This window comes from Anser cygnoides, chromosome 15 (genome assembly GCF_040182565.1).
Source record: "Anser cygnoides isolate HZ-2024a breed goose chromosome 15, Taihu_goose_T2T_genome, whole genome shotgun sequence".
NCBI classification, from domain to species: domain Eukaryota; kingdom Metazoa; phylum Chordata; class Aves; order Anseriformes; family Anatidae; genus Anser; species Anser cygnoides.
In genome coordinates this window covers 1,525,206-1,543,520 of record NC_089887.1, presented here as the reverse complement: position 1 = coordinate 1,543,520, position 18,315 = coordinate 1,525,206, and the positions used below count along the sequence as shown (strand labels likewise).

The window sequence follows — 18,315 nt, the reverse complement described above, 5'->3', positions numbered from 1 at the left end:
TGCGGTCAGCAGAATGGGGAGCACGAGGAAGGCACGGCGCTAGCATGCAGGCCTGCCTGGCAGGGGAAGAGCTGCGGGAGCACAGCCCCATCTGCCCGCACGCGGCTGGGCTGAGATCCGCAGGGCTCTGCGTGACTGCTCAGAACAAAGCTACCTCCCACCCCCTGGCAACAAGGAGTTACCGGCTCTGGTAAACCACAGGCCGGCAGAGCTCCACTGCCTGCGGGCAGCCGGCCTTTGAAGGCCCTCCGTTCTCCCACCCAAAACAGTACATAAGCTGTGAAACATCAAGTTTCACATGTGCTAGCCTGCAGCCCTGATAAGGAAGACATAATTTGTGGGAGACAAGAAGAAGAAAACAAAATTGAAATCCTACTTGTTCCGTCCCCAGAAGCCCACTTACCTTTTGGAATCCTCCAAGAACAGATCTGTTTTGGTTTGCTCAGAGAAGGCCTGTGGAGGAAGAGGAGGCACTTCAGGGATGTCACACTGGCTGCTGCCTGGCCGGAACAGCAGGTATGCAGAGACAAAAGGCTGTGGCTCTCCCCACCACCAGTGCTGTCCAGTGGCACAAGTGCCTTAGTCCTGGCACTGACGGCGGTGGATGCAGCTGTGTGGGGAGAGCCCACAGAGCCCGCGTGGCTTCCAGGCACGAAGCAGCTTACCTCTGCCCGCAGCCCAGGGAAGGTGGGGAAGGAGCTGTCGAGGATCGAGGAGTCCAGGTAGTTGTCGATCTCCAGGGACTGCTGGTCGGAGTGAGTCAGCGTGTGGTTGATGGAGACCTGCAGGAGACAGGAAGGCTTGAGCAGAACGAGGAGGAGCAGAGGTGACAATGTGCCCGGTGGGGCTGAGAACAGGCACGTCCTTCCCTGCCTCCCAGCTGCCTTGGGCACCATCCCACAGCCCAGTACCCTCTGGGCTGCACCCCCTACGAGCTCCCTAGAAGCTGCAGGGGTTTACAATTTCCTGCAGAAGCAGGGAGTGCTTATAGGAAAAAGAAATATCAGACACATTTGCTGCTCATCAGTCACTGAGCAGCCAGCTGCAGTACTTAATGAGGCTGTTAATTGTGTGTAACTAGTCATTAAATCCCCAGCTAATCCTTCCACAGCTGCCTAACCACAGCTCTGTTCAGGCAGCTGAATTTGTACCCAGGGCAGGTATTTCATTAGGAATGCTCGACTGAGCTTCTCTCAAGCTCCTACCAAAGCAGCGGAGGGTCACACCTTTCGGTGGCATTTGGGTACTTACCACCTACCAAAATCAAGATGAAGTGCGTGCCTAAATAGCTTTTAGAACCTATCCTTTTGGTGTCTGTCTGGGCACTGCCAGCACCCAGTATCACCCAGCAGATGTGTATGACAGTGATCTGTCCCTCTAAATAAAGCCAGGGGCTGCTCCCTGCTCAACAGGGGGGCAGAGCCCTGCTACTTTCCAGGCTGTGGCCATGAGGCAGGGCAGTGCAGAAGGGCAGCAGGGAGACAACGAGCTGAAGAAGGGATATACCACCAAGGGCAGAACATAGCCCCAGATGAGCAAACCAGACGAGCACACCCATTTGGGCAGCCAGCAGCTACTCCTTATTACCTTGCCACGAGCCATCCGGAAGAGAAATAAAATGACCAAGTAGAGAGGGTAGACCACCACGCTGGACACCAGACCGACAGCCATGGTGTCCACGTTAACAGGCACCAGGTTGGAAATGGCTCCGTTGCTGGAGAGAACCGAGAGAGATCAGAGATGGGTGTTAGCAGGCGCACTCAGGGTTGCCAGCCAAGCAGAGAGCAAGACAGAAGAGCACAACTGGGCATTTCAGGCGTGCAGGGAAAGAAATGGGCACAGGCTGTGCTAACAGATGGCACAGCAAAACTGGGCAAGGGGAAAAGCTGATCAGGCTCTCCTTGGTCCTCCACGACCCGTGTCCTGATCCCAAATTCTTTGCAAGGGGCAGGGCAGGCTCAAGGCCACAAGCAAGGCAGCTGTTTGCAGCAGACCTAAGGTCTGTCCTGCCCCACCTAAGGGGAAGCACAGGAGGAGGAGGTCAGGGACTGGGCAGAGCACAGCGCACCTGAGGTGTACGTTCCCCACCATGCCGTACCACACGGCATTGGCACAGAGGAAGAGGAAGACGAGGAGGGAGCAGCAGGTGGCCCTCTGGACACGGGTGAAGCGGCTGCGAGGCGGGCGGTCCCACATGGACAGCCAGACGTGCTTCTCGAAGAATCCTCGCTGCAGCTCTGCTATGAAGATCCGGGAGAAGCTCCTCAGCTCCGTCTCACCTGAACACAAAGGGAGACTTTCAGGGTCAGCAGCACAGGAGAGGATACCCAGCTGGGGCTGGCACAGTCCCCCCTTGCAGGCTGATATTCAAAGAGTATCCCCACTGCACCTACGCAGACCTTTTTGCAAAGCTGGATCCCAGCCATGCCTTGTCCTCTAGCACAAAGGACCCAGCAAAGCATCTGGCTGTGCAAATCATCAGTGAGACAGTAGCAGCGCGCAGGCTCTGCGGTCTCTCTGCACAGTCTCCTGCACGAGCCCTTCCTCGGTGCAATGGGAGCTGCCACGCTGCCCAGCCTCCCTGCCCTGCGCCCAGGAGCTGAGCACTCACTGGCAGCATAAACCTCTTTCTCCACCATGCCGTCGTTCTCTTCGCTCTCCACGGACAGCCAGTCGTTCACCAGGAAGAAGTAGCTCTTGCTGCTCTGCAGGTCCCGCACGATGACGTGCTGCAGGTACCACGAGGGGCTGAGTCCTAAGGGTTAAGGGATAAAGAGATGTGTTTCGCACCAGACATCCCCTGTGTGAGCCTGCGATGCCCGATGGCAGTCTCAGCCCCCCATGCCTGCTCCTGCCCCACCTTTGTTGTCGTGCCAAATGCGGATGCGCCAGATGCTGCCCAGGTTCCGCTCCGTGGCGATCTGAAACACGTCAAGGCTGTTGCGGTGGAAGGCGTTTTCCCCATCCAGGTGCCTGTGCCCACTTTTGTTGTCCACGCCGTACAGGGCGATCCCCACGTGCGCTGTGGTACCTGGCAGGGTTAACGGGGCTTGGTTAGGGAAGTTCACCCAAGGTGGAGCTGTTCCCAGCCCTGCCTTCCTGCCAGGGACGTGGGGCCAGGTTCCTTGGCCCTTCAGAGCGGCCACCTGGGGACCTGGGAGGAAGAAATGCCCTCAACAGCTGTCCCACGCCCCGGGACAGTGTTACACACAGCCTGCAGGGCAGCTGCTCAGACTGGCCTGGTGCATGCTCCTTGGCATACTCGTGGTTTTCCACTTTGGAGGGGACTGAATCTGAAATTCCTTGACTTGCCAACACCCTACTGGGAGGAGACGTTTATTCTGGATGTTTTTTCCATCAGACAGTCAGAAGACTTGTTTGCTTTGACTTCTCTCCGGTACCTGTTGCCAGCTGCTCCCCAGTCCACCTGCTCAACCTGGATGGTCCTTGGGGTGACTTCGGAACACAGCAGCTCCCAGTGAAACCAGTGGTTACACTACGATCAATGGGAACATGCCTCTAGCAGTGACATGGTGGCATCCTACCTCCACCGTTGCTCAGAGCTCCCACATCCCAGCTCCCTGCGTTTTCCAGGCTTGGGATGATATTTCTGGCAGCTCAAGCTACAAACCCAGCCCCAGATCAGAAAGCCAAGCTTTCTGCCTTCATGCTGCTAGGAAAGATTCAGCAGGGAGAACAAAGCGATGGAGGGGGTGGACAGCAAAATGATCAATCTACAGTGCCCACAAGGCCTGGATGCTTCCACAGGAAAGGATGATCCTTTCAGGGATCTGGAGCTTCAGCAGCGATGCACAACCGCTGCCTCCCAGCTGCTCCTGCAGGTATCTCTGTACCGGGTGGCTCCCCCTAGCAGCAGGTGCACCCTACAGCAAGAGGTGAGGCAGCACGCTGTTCTCCTGGCTCTTGACCGGCTCCATCATCACACACACAAAAACATCTGAATGCTGTGGGGAGGCCCTGAGCTGACTGCTCGGTGCTCCTTCACATGACAGCTGGGCTCTGGGCTCTGCCAGGGAACATTTGGTGCAGGATGTGCTGAGGGGAGCTCTCAGGGAGCTGCACAGATGTCACCCTAGAAGTCAAGCACGGGAGGGGTCTGTGGGCTAACCTGATCCTCTGCCCCAGCCAGTTTTCACCAGGATCTCGTATTTATACAGCCCGTTCTTCCCGCAGAAGGGAATCACCCCGACGCGGTTGATGTCAATCATGTCCAGCTTGTGCACAATCAGCGCGGCCACCGAGTAGGTCACAAAGCAGACGGCGCACGTCAGCAGAACGATGTAGTTGAGGCCAGGGCCTGGAGCCTGGAAAAAAAGAGCCATGTTGAAAGACACTCTCTTTCCTCAGGAGGACCCCGCTGCTCCCTGGGGGCTGTGCTGCCTCCTTGCTGGCTACAAGCATCACTCACAACACCAGGTGCAACCAGAGACCTGTCCCTGCTCACACCGTGCTCAGGGCTCACTCGCTCGCAGCCCCTGCAGAGCAGACAGCAGCAGCTGCGGAGAGCTCTCTGCTCCCACCTACGGCACAGCGACGGAGCTGGAAGGAGCCCCAGTTGCTCCCGGGAGCCAGGGAGCAGCTGGCAGGTGCAAGCTCTCTGGGATAAAACAATGCTCTGACAGCTGGGAGGAGCATTTGGCATCTCATGAAAGAGGTGAGCACACTGCGAGGTATTCAGACTGGGGAATAAAGCCATCTGCAAACGTCTGCTTTTAGCATCAGCAGCCAGGACTCATGCCCAGGGGACACAGCCCCTCTGTGCTTGTCTGCAGCTCCCAAAGGTACGCGGGTACGGGTGCTGGTCTGCCAGCCACCACCCAGCCCGAACGTGAACGCCAGCAGGAGCCCAAGACCTCCAGGTGACCACAGGTTGTTCAGAAGTGACAACGTCGCACAGCCTCTGCTTTGTTCTACTCACAGGGAAGATGAACTGGACAGAGTTTGGGGGCACAAAGAGGCTGGCCCCGAAGGCGGTGAGGTGCTGGGTTAAGCACACAGCCTGGTCTGGCCTGGTCTCCTCGAGCGGGACGATGCCTTCTGTCTTCCACCGCCTCTCCTGCTCGCTGAAGTACTGGCACAGGGACGTGTACAGCCCCAGGGTCACCTCCACCGGGGACCAGCTGAAATGGTTGGTGATGTTGAAGTAATACTTCTGGATGGTGTCATCCGTTCTGGAAAGGGCAAGACAGCAAGACATTAGTACCCACGGGCTGAAGAGACACAAACCCCAGTGTGACGGATGTGTGCCCACGGAAATCACCCCCCTGCAGGGACAGGTAAGCACACAGCAGGAGAAAGAAAGGCCCGGTGAACACGGTATAATCTGCACAGCCCTCTGTGCAGAAGTTCTGGGGCTCTACAGACCCCTTGAATTCTTCTCTCTTTGCATTATTTCAGTACCTGGGAGCACTGCATTGCCTGCCCTCCTCTCTTCTCTGTGCAGGCAGCCTTACATAGCTCTCCCGCCCGCCCTTCCCTGTGTCCCACTGACCCCCACGACTCTTCCAGAGCAACTTCAATTCTTGGCTGGGAGCAGACTCACTCATTAGGGGGATTAATTCCTCTTTGAGCGTGCTGTTACCAAAAGCCATGGAAGTTGTGTCAACTTACACAACAGTGGCTCCACTCCTGCCCCGCCTATTCCCAAGCTGCCCGTCTTTCTTCTCAGATAATGCCTAGGAACAGCTCATAAATAACAGGAGGCATGAACACACACACTCCTGGGAAAGGCAGCAAGTCAGCGACTGAAGTTACAAGAAGACTGCTCTGACAAAAAGAAGAGAGCTTGGCTCCGAAGCCCACGTGCACAGCAGCCCACGGCAGCCTGGCATTAGCCATGGCAAAGCTCTGGGAATCCCTCGTGTACATCCACGGGACAGCGGCAGGGATCACAAGGGAGGGTGCTCTTACAGTGGCGAGGTGAAGAAGGTGTAGAGCTTGTGGTCATCTCCAGACAGGGCCTCCAGGCTGATTTTCTTGGAGGCAGTGCAGTTGTACTCATTGGGCTCCGGTTCATGGTGGAGATAGGCCATGATGAACGGCTCAGGCTCGCTCGCGACGTAGTGATCTGCACGGGGAGAGAGAGAAAGAACAGAAAGTACTTTATAAACACCAGGGAGAGCTCAGCCACACGGCCGCTGCCAGCAGTGGATGCTCAGGGAGGAGCGTCAGGAACGCAGAGCTGGGAGAGATGCTTTTCCTGCCTGCACTCTGCCTGCAGCTCGGAGGATTCCTGAGCAGGAGGCTCTGGATACCAGTGTACCTGGTCCAGAGACGGGACAAACTGCCTCCAGTGCTAACACGGCTCACAGAAGCCACGTTTTGCTGGGAAAAGCAAAAGGCTTCTCAGCGTCAGAATCAGACAAGGATTGCAGCGGGGTTGGATAATGCCCATGACAGCTGGAACCTCAGCAGTGCAGTACGGGACTTGCTGTCCCGAGATGTGCTCCCAAACACATCCCCTGACACAGCTGTCCTGTGCCTCCAACCCAGCCCTCTCCACCCACGGGAAGAAACAGCAAAAAGCACGGGGAGCTGGCTCTGAGCTACCGTTCAGGACTTTGTAGGTGAGCCTGAAGTGCAGCCCTGCTTCTCGATTGTTGCTCTCCATGGTCACGATGAGGTTCACAGACGTTCTTGCCTCGATGACTTCGGTGCCAGCAGCGAGATTGTCAGCGTCCGTGTTGTTTGACACCATCACGGTGATGGCTTTCTCCGAGTCCAGGCTGCCAATGGGGATCTGCACTCCGTTGTGGGTCTGGAACTCCATGGAGGCCACCTTCGTGGACACGGTGTAGTTGCTGATGTAACCGAACGGGAATGGATTGGAGTCCACTTGGAACATGACTTGAATAACATCGGTCAAGTTGGAAAGGGTGGTGTTGAAAGCCTGGGGGATGGAGAACTGGCAGTTTGGCGTGTTCTCATAGCAAAGCAAGTTAAAGGGATCAGATCTTTTGCCTGTGGCCTTAATTTCTCCTCCCACCAGCTCAAGGGGCTCTTCATTCAGCACTCGAGACTTCATGAGGATGCGCATCAGGCTGGAAGACAGGTTGTAGGCTTTGGGAGCCAGCAGCAGATTGTGGGAATCAGCAAGCAGTTCCTGGGGCTTGGACTCTTGTGAAACCGTATTGACGAGGTGGATTAAGTCACCTGTCAGGAGAGAAACGAAAAAGCAAACAGAGGAACTGGTAAATAGTCTAGATAACTACTAACGACTAGGTAACATCTGACACCTTCCCAAAACAATCAGACAGGCCTTTCCTTGCTGTTTTCTCACTGTAACTCTGCACTGCATACATGTGACCTTCCATGCTGGAAGCGTTCAGTAGCCCTGAGCTGAAAATAGAGCTGTCAACTCTTCCTGCCATGTCTGGACTCATCTACAACGTTTGGTGATGAGGACTTAATCACAACAGGCTTTATTTTCCCCCTGTGAGGTGACAGGAACAGCAGATTGGGAAACAGGGAAGGAACGGATAAAACAAACATGTTACCAAGGTTTTGCATCATACAGTGAAAAACACTCAGAAATGTATGAGTAGTGCAAAGAAGGTGTCACTGCTTGTAGCCAGGTGGGAATTTCCAGTATTCAGGGGTGCCCCAGTGAAGATTGGTACCCTGCTCAGACTGCAACCAGGAAGGCGAGTATCTGGAAACCGTATCTGTTATTCATTCGTTAAAAGAATGACAATTCCCTGAAGTACTGGAGAGTTTACTAACAGCTGTCATATTTAAATATCCACAGAGACAGCTGACAAAGCCAGGATAACCCTGGGAAAAGTGCAGGACGAATAAAGCAATGGGGGTGCCATGCTCCAAATCTTAGACATGATTCCCCTAACATCTCAAAAAGGCACGAGCCAAACCTCTGGTCCAGCTGAAAGCCTGCAGAGCTTCCCTCAGCCTGCTGCTGTCCAGCAGCGCGAGCAGGGAGCTCTGTGCCCACAGCAGCGTGGTCAAACGCCACCCACTCCCGCGCGAACAGAACCCACCCGTGATGTTGAGAATGTTGTCGGCGATGCCCGTTGGGGTCACGGTGCCCTGGGTCGTTTCCCCCTGCAGAATGGTCATCATGGTCTCCAGCTTGTTCAAGGTCCTCGTCAGGCAGGACTTGCAGACCATCTCCTTGCTCACCACCTGCACAGGGAAACACAGCCTGACTCAGCTGGCTCAGTCCTACAAAGACCCGAGAACATTCGTTCAAACACTGCTTTCATTCTCCAAGTTATCCTTACTCTTTCCAGCCCCAAGGAGGTACCCGCAGAGACCAGGGCTGCTCTGCCCACACTGAGAGGTGCCAAGACTTTGTGGGTGTCTCCAGAAGCCTTCCATCCACCTCCCCTCATGCTCCCACCTGCCAGCGTGCAGGCAGGCACGCTAAGAGGTGATGGAGGACGTGTTAGGGTTGGAAAGGACCACGAAGGGCAGCATGTTCAGATTCCCTGAAAGTCGGCCGTAAGGACCAAGCGTGCTCCTGGCGTTGCAACTCATGGATCACCCGCTTGGGGCCACACACTGCTCCTACAGAAATCAACCAGGAGGAGCTGCACAGGATTCCTCCACACGCTCAACTGTCTTCAATGGCAGCAAGGTCTGGCCCTAACTGAATCCACTTCGGTGTCCAAATACTCCTGGAAACTGTGGGAGGGATCCTGCCACTCAGGCATGACGGATGTCCCTCCCTCCGCTCCCAGACGTGTCCAAGAAACAGAATGTTCCAGCCACGGCCCGCAGCTCCCAGCGCTCTCGAGGGCTGGATGGGAGGGACCGAGGCAACACATGGAAGCTGTTACCACGGGCCAGTTCCTAGCTCTTATTCATCTTTTTCTTTTAATCATCACAGGATTCAGACGTGATTCACCATATGTTTTGGTGAAGAATTAAAACAGCGTCTGCAGGTCTAGAATTCCCCTGGTTTTGCTTGTATTTGTAAGCTATGAGAAGCTAGGATGTACGCTGTATGACAGCAAGGCAGACTGAGGTATCAAGGAGGTCAGGAGGAAAGAACCTACTAAGAAGAATGAGATGCTTTTTTCCCCTCCAGGAGAAATTCATTCTGATTTTTCCTCTCCCCTGTAGGAAAAATCAAAAAGTATCAGCACTGATTGACACTGCTTTAGGAAAGTGAATTCTATATGAATAGAATCTAGTGAATATGATAGTGATTCATATTCTATATGAATAAAATCTAGTTCTATCTATGAACTCTGAACCATTTGGGAAATTCTATATTACTCTTTTTATAAGCTTTTTATTCCAATCCAGAGCACAAACTAATCCTAGGACATCACCTTTTCCCATGGAACAAAAATTCTATTTTTAGACTTAAGCTTCCACAGCGAGATCAAGTCACAAGGCAAGAGCAGGGGTGAGAGACAGAAACAAAGCACTTTGGCATCAGAACGGGGTGTGCGGAACCCCAAATCCCTGAACAAGGATGAACAGACAGAAGTGATTTTTGAGGTTTACAGACGCCGAAGCTGAGGAAGGAGCAGCAGACCAGGGACTCTGTGGGTGGGATGCAGCAGTCTGTCCATGATTTCAGTGAGAGCCTGTTCCCAGCGAGCAAGGTTGCTGACCTGGCTGGGGGGGCGATGAGCAGCCAAGGTCAGGGTACCTGACTCCCGTCCCGAGAAGGAAAGACTTGGGAGGGCGGGGAAGCAACGGCATGCCAGAGCAGCCTGGCTGACCACCAAAACCCCAGTGCATTATATAACCGGGCTCTCTTCCCTTTGCCCATCTGACAAAACACATAATACCACTCCTCAATCCAACAGGCAGCAGCCCCAGCACCAGGGAGCTGAAACTGCTGGCTGGCCGGGGAAAACAGCGCTTCCAGTCAACGGCAGAGCAAAGAAGTGCTTCTCGTCTTGTACAGGGCTGGAAGGAACATCAGCCCTTGGCTTTGGCCCCTGGCTCAAGGCAGGTCTGCCTCTACTTGTGTTACTCCTGGTGGAGCCCAGCCTGTCCTTGGAGACGCTGCGCATCCCTCAGCAACTTATTCCAGTGTCTCTCTAACCTGCTGGGGCCTTTCCTACAGTCTTCATCTGCTAGTTAAAGAACCCTCTTGCTAGCAAGCTGCCATAGCAAGGCTGGTATGGAGAAGCACAGAGTTCCTAGGTGCTGCCTTCCAGCATATGAATGCATCATCTCACCCCTGCCTGCCAGATCGGTGGCGTGGCAAGGGGCAGAGCTGACAATGGTTAGGGCATCTCCACTGAAACCCTAACGATATCAACAAATGACACCTGTCCTTGTGCGGTGCGTGTGGGGCAGAGAGGGGCAGGGAAGCAGAACAAGAACTGGAGAGCTCCTAAGCTGCACCTGAAGGGCAGGAGGTGGGAGGAGGTGGTGACGAAGTACGTACCGTGCACTGAGCCAGCGCTGCTGAGATCTGCTGGATATCATCCACCGTGTTCACGTTCAGCGAGTTCAGGGTTTCTGTGATATTGTTGCGAGTCCAGGTCCGCAGCTCAAACTCATTCCCAGTCTCGGGCTCCAGAAGCTCTGACCGCTCATACTGAGGGGATCAAAGCAGGCAGTGAGGGAACACATCAGGCTGCTTCAGAGTGATGAGCTGTGCTGAAGGCACCTCTCCTGCATTCTACACCTTCTCCCTGCCTGTTCTTCTCCCCAGACGGCGATCTAATGAGCTGGGTTTCCAGCAGAACTTCCTCAGTTCCACCTGTGCGCTCTCAGCGATTCACTTACCAGCCTCGCACATGACAGCTCGGCAGCACACCAGTGTGCAGCCCCTGTCCAGCCCAGCACAGTGCCTGTGCTCATGGGCCTCACCCCCGCCTGGTGCCCAGGCATGCAGAAGGCTTTTCTGGGGGAGGAAAGCATGACTGCAGACCAAAACTCCTACCCTGCCTACAGAGACGCACGGAGGGACTGGGCCCTACGTTAGACAGGAGTGAAAGCAAAAGCTGCCAGGAGGATGATGCTCCTGCACTGTAGATCAAGAGCCTCTTGTGCAGCCAGAAGAGCTTTCCAGCTCAGCAGTCAGGACAAGGAGGTCTCCTTCGCACCCGGGACAGCACCTGAGCAGCTACCGGGAGTTTCCAGGCCTGCTGCAATGAAGCGGGGTGGCTTCAAGGGAAGCATGGGGCAGACGGGGGAATTTGGGCCAAGATTTCTGCTTTTAAATTCAGCAGTTAGATTTGAGGTTAGCAGCTGAGAGGAAAAACTATCTGAACATGATAGCTGAACAGGGGATGCCCTGGCCATTGCCTTCCCTGGGACCCCTGCTTTATTTTACAGCCCCTCAGCTTTCTCTGGTCATCATGTGTCTGGAGACTGTTACTCTCTTTTTGATGCGTGAAAACCACTCCAGCCCAGCTCCCACCATGCACGTATGCCGATTTACATGGAAAACTGTAGCATTAGTCATTTCCCTACATCGCTGTACAAAACCTGGCCAAAGAACATTACTGGCGATCGCAAGGGGTTCCGGAGGCCCCTCTTGGGCAGAGTGCTGCTTTACCTCATTTAAGATGGTGATGAGGGCCAGGGAGTACTCGATGACCTGCTGAGGGTCCCCCTGTTTCACTAAGCCCTGGAGCACGGTGTCAGTTTGATTGTAGAGCCAGTAGGAGAGGCTGGGGAACCCCCTGGGTAAGCCGATTTCCATGGAGCTGCCAAAGAAAAGAGGCGTTTGGTTGAAGTGCATGCTGTCAGACGGGGCTGGGGGCAGAACGGGAAGCTGGGAAGGAAGATAAGGGGGGACCAGCTGGTTAAACAACAGTGAGAGCATTGCTAATGCCTGCCCTGGTGCCCAGTTTGCACCAGTATGTAGGAACTTCGGGGACCTGAGCCTGCCTCCTCGGTGGCCCAGCTCTGCGGACACACACAGGTGCGCTGAGCCCAGAGGAGAAAATCCAGGTTTAATGGGACAGAGAGTAAAGAGCGCTTAAAAACAGGACCAGAGTGCTGGGAGGAGCTGCGCTGCTTTTGGCACCATTCCCTCGGGCCTGAGGAACAGCTGGGTCACAGATTGTCCTCCCCAGGCACTGCAGGGCTGTGTGCTCCCCCCCGGGGGGCCGGGACCGCACGGACAGTGCGGAGAGCTGCAAATCGGCCCGGAGGAGGAGCAGGCACAGAGCTGGGTCAGGAGGCACTGAGACCAGCTCAGGAGGCTTCCCCAGGACCCAGGGGCACTTGTTGCCTGCACGGAGCACACTGGAAGCCAAGGGGTGTTTGTAGAAGGGGTAACTGGGATTTTAAGGCGCTGGCCCTGCTGAGACTCGAGCTGCAATGCCTTTCACCCTGTTCCAATGCTCGTACTCTCCACCTCAGCTACGCGGCACCTCCCTGGCTCGCAGCAGCAGGCCACCAGGCCTCCCGCAGCACCAGTGCTTGCTGCTGCCAATTCTCCTTCGGGAGCTCTTGATGCACAGAAGGTGGCAGAGCACAGAGCATCAGAGACCTTCTGAAAAAGCGACATCGTGCCTTAAAAGCAAAACATCAGCAGAAAATTAAGAGGGAGGTCAGGAGAGCCGCAACTGCTGGGAAAAAGTCTCCCCCTTGGGAGATGACCCACAAAGAGTGGAGCAGTCTGTGACAGCAGCGCCTCACTCTTGCTGAGTCTCCCCTTGCCTTCCTGCCAGCGGCCTCGTCCAGGAGGTGACCATTTCACCCAGGATGTGCTGAGCCCTTCAGGAAAGGGACCCGGTGGTTAAGGCATGATGCTGAGACTCGGGAGCCTCGGCCGGACCCTGGCACGGCGCGCAGCCCCACGGCAGCCTCCCCCCAGCCTTACCGGTTAACGGCCACCACGGTGGCACCCAGCTGGTCCTGGACAAGGACTGACACGGACACGACGAAGCCGCTCTCCTGGAAGCCCGGGGGCAGGAAGGCGCTGTGCTCGGCACGGCTGCCCTTGTACACGCAGAACTCGTGGTAGTGCCCGGCGCGGCGGCGCGACGCCAGCAGGATGTACACCAGCGGGTCGTCCACGTTTTCCGTGTCCCGCCAGCCTGCAAACAAACCCGAACAGAGGTGACTGGGGGCGAGGGCACTGGGGGGCTGCTGCCACCACCCTGGAGCCCACAGTCGGGGCAGCTTCCACCAGGCCAGATGATGTTTTCAGGCCTGCAATGCAAAGGTTTGACACTCTTTTCCTGCTGTTTAGGGGTTTCTGCGTGGGTGTTTGTACCCTGTAACATTTAAACAGGTTTGTGAAGAGCTCCCAAATAAAATAAAAGTGAGAATAGAGCAGCACTCATCCAAGGCCACAGTTTCTGCACCAATCCTGCAAAATCTTACATTAGGCAGAGCTTGGTGCAGCCCTCAGGCAGTCCAGCATTTTAGGAACTGGGTCTAGGACAGAACCTGCACAAAGGTTTCCTTGAAGCTCCTGGGAAATACAGGGTATCTTGTGGGGCCGGGCAGTGGGGAAATTCACTGTGCATTTGCCAGTGGGCACCACTGAAGGACTGGGAGGACCTGGCTCTGCCAGGGCTCGCAGCACTGGACACAGATCAGCAGGGCTGTGTCCTGAGCATTCCCTTCAGCTTAAAAACAATCACCCAGAGCTAAAATTCCCACTGCTCCAAAGAGGTACTGATTTCATAATTACTCTGGGTAGCCCGTACCAAAGTTACAGGCACAGCACGCTGAACACACTTCTGTTTCTCCTCCAGCTTAAGCTGCGCTTTGGTGACCAGCCTCCCCAGAACCAGCAGGGCTCGTCATTTCCTCTGCGGCGTGGCTTCCCAGCATTTGTGCACAGAACACATTAATCTCTAACACTAATCATTTGGGGAAATAAGGTTTTCAGAGGCACTTATTCGTTGGCCCAAGGCTATAGGCTGTCAGCCAGGCCGCTTTTCCAAAGCTGGTCTCTTTGTTGCTGTCTCTGCAGCTGGTTGAGAAGGTAACTGCTGATGGGAACATCCAGCCCACATGGAAGAGAAGGCCCCAGTGCTTTGTCTCTGCTCTTCCCACGTCTGTGTGACTCAGTTTTGAGCATCTATGTTCTTTTTCCTGCCCCCAAACGCCAGTTTCTTCCATGAGTACTGTCCTGCCCTGGATACTGCCATTCAAATACATGGACAAATATATATAAAAAAAGTGCCTGCCATGAATTTTAGAGAGCTCCTTGATTTGATCACACAAAACTGCTCATGGTCCAAGCTCTAGGGAACAGAAATGGAAAGGTCCGCTTCTGAACTCAGGCCTGACCAACAGTGTCCTGGGGCTGGAGTTCAGGGAAAAGAAAACTTCAGTGAGAATAAGGGCAGCTGGTAACTTACTGAGCAGGAGAAGCATTTGCCTACAAAGAACAGAGAGGGCTGGCAAGTGCCCAGCACACTCACCTGTACACTCAAAGTGCACCTTTGCCATCAGTGCCCTGAGCGGTCCTTTGGGAAACAGCCTGCAGGACCCTCCGACGGGTGGCTGGTTGGGCAGCAGGTCGATAGAGGCAAAGCCTTCCTCCCCTGTCGTGAGGTCTGTGATGTGGAGGGTGAAAGTATATCCCTCCCCGTCCTTCAGCGCCCCTTGCCTCAAGACCAGGTTCATTCCTGTATCGCCAGTGGATGTAGTTCTTTTGTCCAGTATGAGGGACTTGTTTTTAAAGCTGTGCGCTGCCCATCTCTACAGAGATGAAGAGGGGAAAGACAGGAGAGGTTTTGTTTAAATCTGAAGTTATGCCCCTGAAACGTTTTCAGATTGAGTCTCTTATAAAAAGTAACAGATTTCTAGTGGGAGCGTCTGCCAAATTTGCAGTTGATAATTCAGCTTTAGTCTCGTGTGCTACAGCAACAAGAACTGGAACCTTTCCAAAATGTCTGGTGGGAATATTTCCACTGTGAGATCTACTTTAGTCTCTGGGCTTACATCATCCTCCGACAGAATATTTCATAATACAGAATACAAAACACAGGAAATAAATTAAGTACTGGTGGAGTCTCCACGGGATACCATGTTTTATATGCTGTAAGCTGAACGTGTCCTGGATGATTACTGTTAATAGCACAAATGTACAATTGCGATAACAAGAGGATTGGTGAGAGAGCCGGCCAGAAAATGCCATGCAAGTACACGCTTGCCTTGCTGGGAGAAATACAGATTAGCTCTCACAGAGGGACTTCCACTTCTAAGACCTGTTTCATTCAACAGGTTGCAGAGACGCTGCGTAGTGGAAGCTGTAATTAAAGGAGAGCATGAGGGACTGAGCAACCTCTGCTTGAACCACCAGAACAGCGAGTGAAATGCCAACCAGCAGGGAGATAAAAGCATTTTACCGATCTGTTACAGGAAAAACGTGGCCTTTGCATAGAAAGGTCTGGTCACTCATACGCTTGGCTTGAAAACGACGCAGCAAGGCCTCCCCTTGGGTAGACACTGCTGGAGGACTAACAGGGCACGTGTCCCGCAGCCTGCAGGCCCACCAGAGCAGCTATCTCCATCAGGATGCAGCTGGCACAACCTTGGGCAAGGCGAAGCTCTGACAGCTTGCCAGGGGACTCAGTCTTTCCACCCTGTCCTCTCTGACTCCCCCGTTCTCCCTGCAGTCTACCAAGTGTGGAGCAACGACCAGCACTGCTGATGGCTTTACCCCGAGCTTGGAGTCATTGTGACAGTTCTGGCAGGTCCCCTCCAGGTACACGTAGGAGCTCTTGCTGACTTCGTAGACAGACTGAGCCTTGCAGGAAACGCACTCCAGGGACACGATAGGGACTCCTCCCCTCTTGATGAACACCTGGGAAAACAAGAGGCTCCGTCAGGAGATCTGAGAGGCTGGGGGACAAGAATACAGGCATCTAACCAGTGAGCAGCCATCCCAGCACCTGGTTCTCCGAGCAGGAGTTGCTCTGCACCAGCCCACTCTGTGCTAAGGGAACAGCAGAGAGGGATTTCCGAAGGATCTCAGGTCAGACCTAAGCTACCTCAGTTTTCTTATGCTGGGCGAGGTGAGTTGTTCTGCCACCAGTTTTCAAGAGACACCCAAAGCCAAGCTGGGCCAATCAAGGAAATTCTGGGTTTATTTTATTTGCATTTTTCAACACAAATCATTTTCAAAATGCCCCTCTTGTACCCCTTATTGAATTCCCAGTGAGTCCTATTTGCCATTTAGGGTGGGGATGATGCTGCCTGAAGCACTTTGCTGTTCTGAGCATCTCAGGGCAGCTCTCAGCCCTACAAAAGAGAAATCTGTACTACATCTTGGGAAAGAGAAGTCTAAATGGAAGGAGGAAAGCCTCCATTATAACACAGACCAAACATCTGGTGAGCACCTGCTCCAGGAAGCAACTGCAACTCTCCTTTGTTTTCTGGGGGCCAAACCCCTGGCCCTGCCTCTGCAGCTGTGCAGAGCCTGACCCCGAGGGATCACACGCTTCTGCAGTGCACACAGTGCGGGGCTGTGGGTTTCTGTCCTTGGCACAAAAGGGTGCTTAGCAGGAAGCATTTACAGAACAACAGAGGGCTCAGAGCAAGCCAGTGAGCCTGGTGAACTGAGGGTGTCCTCTGCAAAGGCAGCGCCCGGTCCCCCAGGCTGCCTCGCCAGCTCCTGCTCTCAGCTACCGAGCTTGGCACCGGCCTGCACGCCAGCTCTCAGGGCCCGACGCCTGGGCTCTCGAGTGCTCAGTGAGCACTTCTGGCACAACTACGTCCCGGAGAGACAGGAACGATGGCAAAATGAGCTAGATGCAACTCCCGCTGTGCATCAAACGCTCCTTGCTCGGCAGGTGGAAGAACCGCCTTTTCCAGAGAGCAGGGTGTTATTCTGGACTTCTATCTCTGATCTAAGCTGCACATCTCAAGGCATCTACCACACCTCCCCGGTAAAGCACTCCGAGGGAGGAAGGCTTCAGAAGCACCGGTCTCCAGACACAATGACTGCTGAGCTCTGCCCCGTTCTTTGTCCAAACGCCTTTAATCCCCTAGGAAGCAGGACTGTCTAGCACGGGCCAGAGCCCTCTGCCCTGGCATAGTGAATATTCTGAATTCAAAGAAAGACAGTAGTGAAGACACTGTTTAGCATGGCAGACTTTTAAAAGGGGATAAATATTCCGCAGCATTAAGCCTGAGCGCATTGAAGCTTCATTCATTCCTCCAGTATTTGCAAATTTCCTATGACACTGGAATCATTGTTTTGCGCTCATGCATGGAAACCAGATAGTACGGAATGTCCTTGAAAGACTATCAATTTAATTTTTTTCTTTTTATCCTCCAGCTTTGGTTTAAAACCCAGGCAGTAAGAATTTCCATTTTCAGACTAACTATATCTCTAATTGCCAAACACACCACGATGAATGTTTCTGACATAAACCATAACTGCTGTCGGACTGCAGATGCATTCAGTGTTGGGCTTAATTTGACATAAACAACATGCACTTAAAAACCCTCCCTTAAAAAAATTCAGAAGGAGAGAAGAGAGGAACTGTTGACAGTGAAATTAAGGACCAACTCTTAGGAAGCTCTCTCTGGGCAAAAATCAGGGAAGAGCCTAGAAACGTCACGTATGAAGGGCCCAGCACTGCACACAGCAGCGGAACAGCGACTGACCATGGGCTGCTTTGCTGTTCTCCTACAGATCTGCTGCTGGTGACTAACACCAGGCTGCACAGTGAGACCAACCCCAGCTCCGCAGGAAGGAAGAAACTAAAAGGGCCTGGCAGGACAGCCCAAGGCTGCATAGACGAATATATCACGGAAATACCCGTGTCTGTTCCTGCCAATGACCTGGGTGGGATTGGTTATGGAGCCCCAGTGATGCCCGAAAATCTCCTTCCCCTGCACCTCCGACAGCAGAGCCTTCCACAGCCCCCCACGGGACTGGTGCTGGCTCTCGGCTCAGGCCAGGGAAGGAGACCCTGGAACTAGAACCTCAGAAGGTTCTAGTTCTTCCTTGGAAGGTTCTAGACAGAACAGACATCCAGCAGACGTCCAGCTTGGCTGTGCCCAGCAACAGGCGCACAAAGGCAGAAAGTGACAGCGTTTTGTGGTACGTACGGTTTGATTCGTTGCCTCGGGATTCATACCCTCCTTCCAGACAGTGAGGTTGAACGTGTACTCCACATCTGCTTCTAATACAGCTTTGGGAATTGTGACATTTCCTCCCTTGGCACTGAAATTCAGAGAGCACCCTGCAGCCGAGCTCTGCTTGCAAGGAGAAAAGAACTTTCAAACCCTCCTTGGTACGGGTGCACGTCGGGTTAGTCCACAGCCAAAACATTCAGGTCCACACAACGCCAAATCACTGCCACAGACCTTACTGCACAACGCCACCGCCGGGGTGGGAGCAACGGGGTGGTGTGGATAATAAAGCACATTATCCTATTC

The 18,315-nt window shown here is 54.0% G+C and overlaps 1 protein-coding gene across 1 annotated transcript in view; it reads right to left on the bottom strand.

The window, feature by feature from the left end:
* The window catches only part of PKD1 (polycystin 1, transient receptor potential channel interacting), an 88,811-nt gene that overhangs the window by 12,464 nt on the left and 58,032 nt on the right, over positions 1–18,315 (bottom strand). Inside the window, exons 16-32 of the mRNA XM_048065985.2 lie at positions 17,986–18,132; positions 15,587–15,730; positions 14,343–14,622; positions 12,785–13,001; positions 11,510–11,660; positions 10,391–10,543; positions 8,016–8,160; positions 6,571–7,173; positions 5,932–6,088; positions 4,940–5,192; positions 4,130–4,325; positions 2,861–3,031; positions 2,612–2,755; positions 2,069–2,279; positions 1,588–1,714; positions 666–782; positions 404–453 (exon numbers count right to left, since the gene is read on the bottom strand). Of these exons, the coding sequence (XP_047921942.2) occupies positions 404–453; positions 666–782; positions 1,588–1,714; positions 2,069–2,279; positions 2,612–2,755; positions 2,861–3,031; positions 4,130–4,325; positions 4,940–5,192; positions 5,932–6,088; positions 6,571–7,173; positions 8,016–8,160; positions 10,391–10,543; positions 11,510–11,660; positions 12,785–13,001; positions 14,343–14,622; positions 15,587–15,730; positions 17,986–18,132 (3,266 nt within the window). The remainder of the gene's footprint in view (positions 1–403; positions 454–665; positions 783–1,587; positions 1,715–2,068; positions 2,280–2,611; positions 2,756–2,860; positions 3,032–4,129; positions 4,326–4,939; positions 5,193–5,931; positions 6,089–6,570; positions 7,174–8,015; positions 8,161–10,390; positions 10,544–11,509; positions 11,661–12,784; positions 13,002–14,342; positions 14,623–15,586; positions 15,731–17,985; positions 18,133–18,315) is intronic.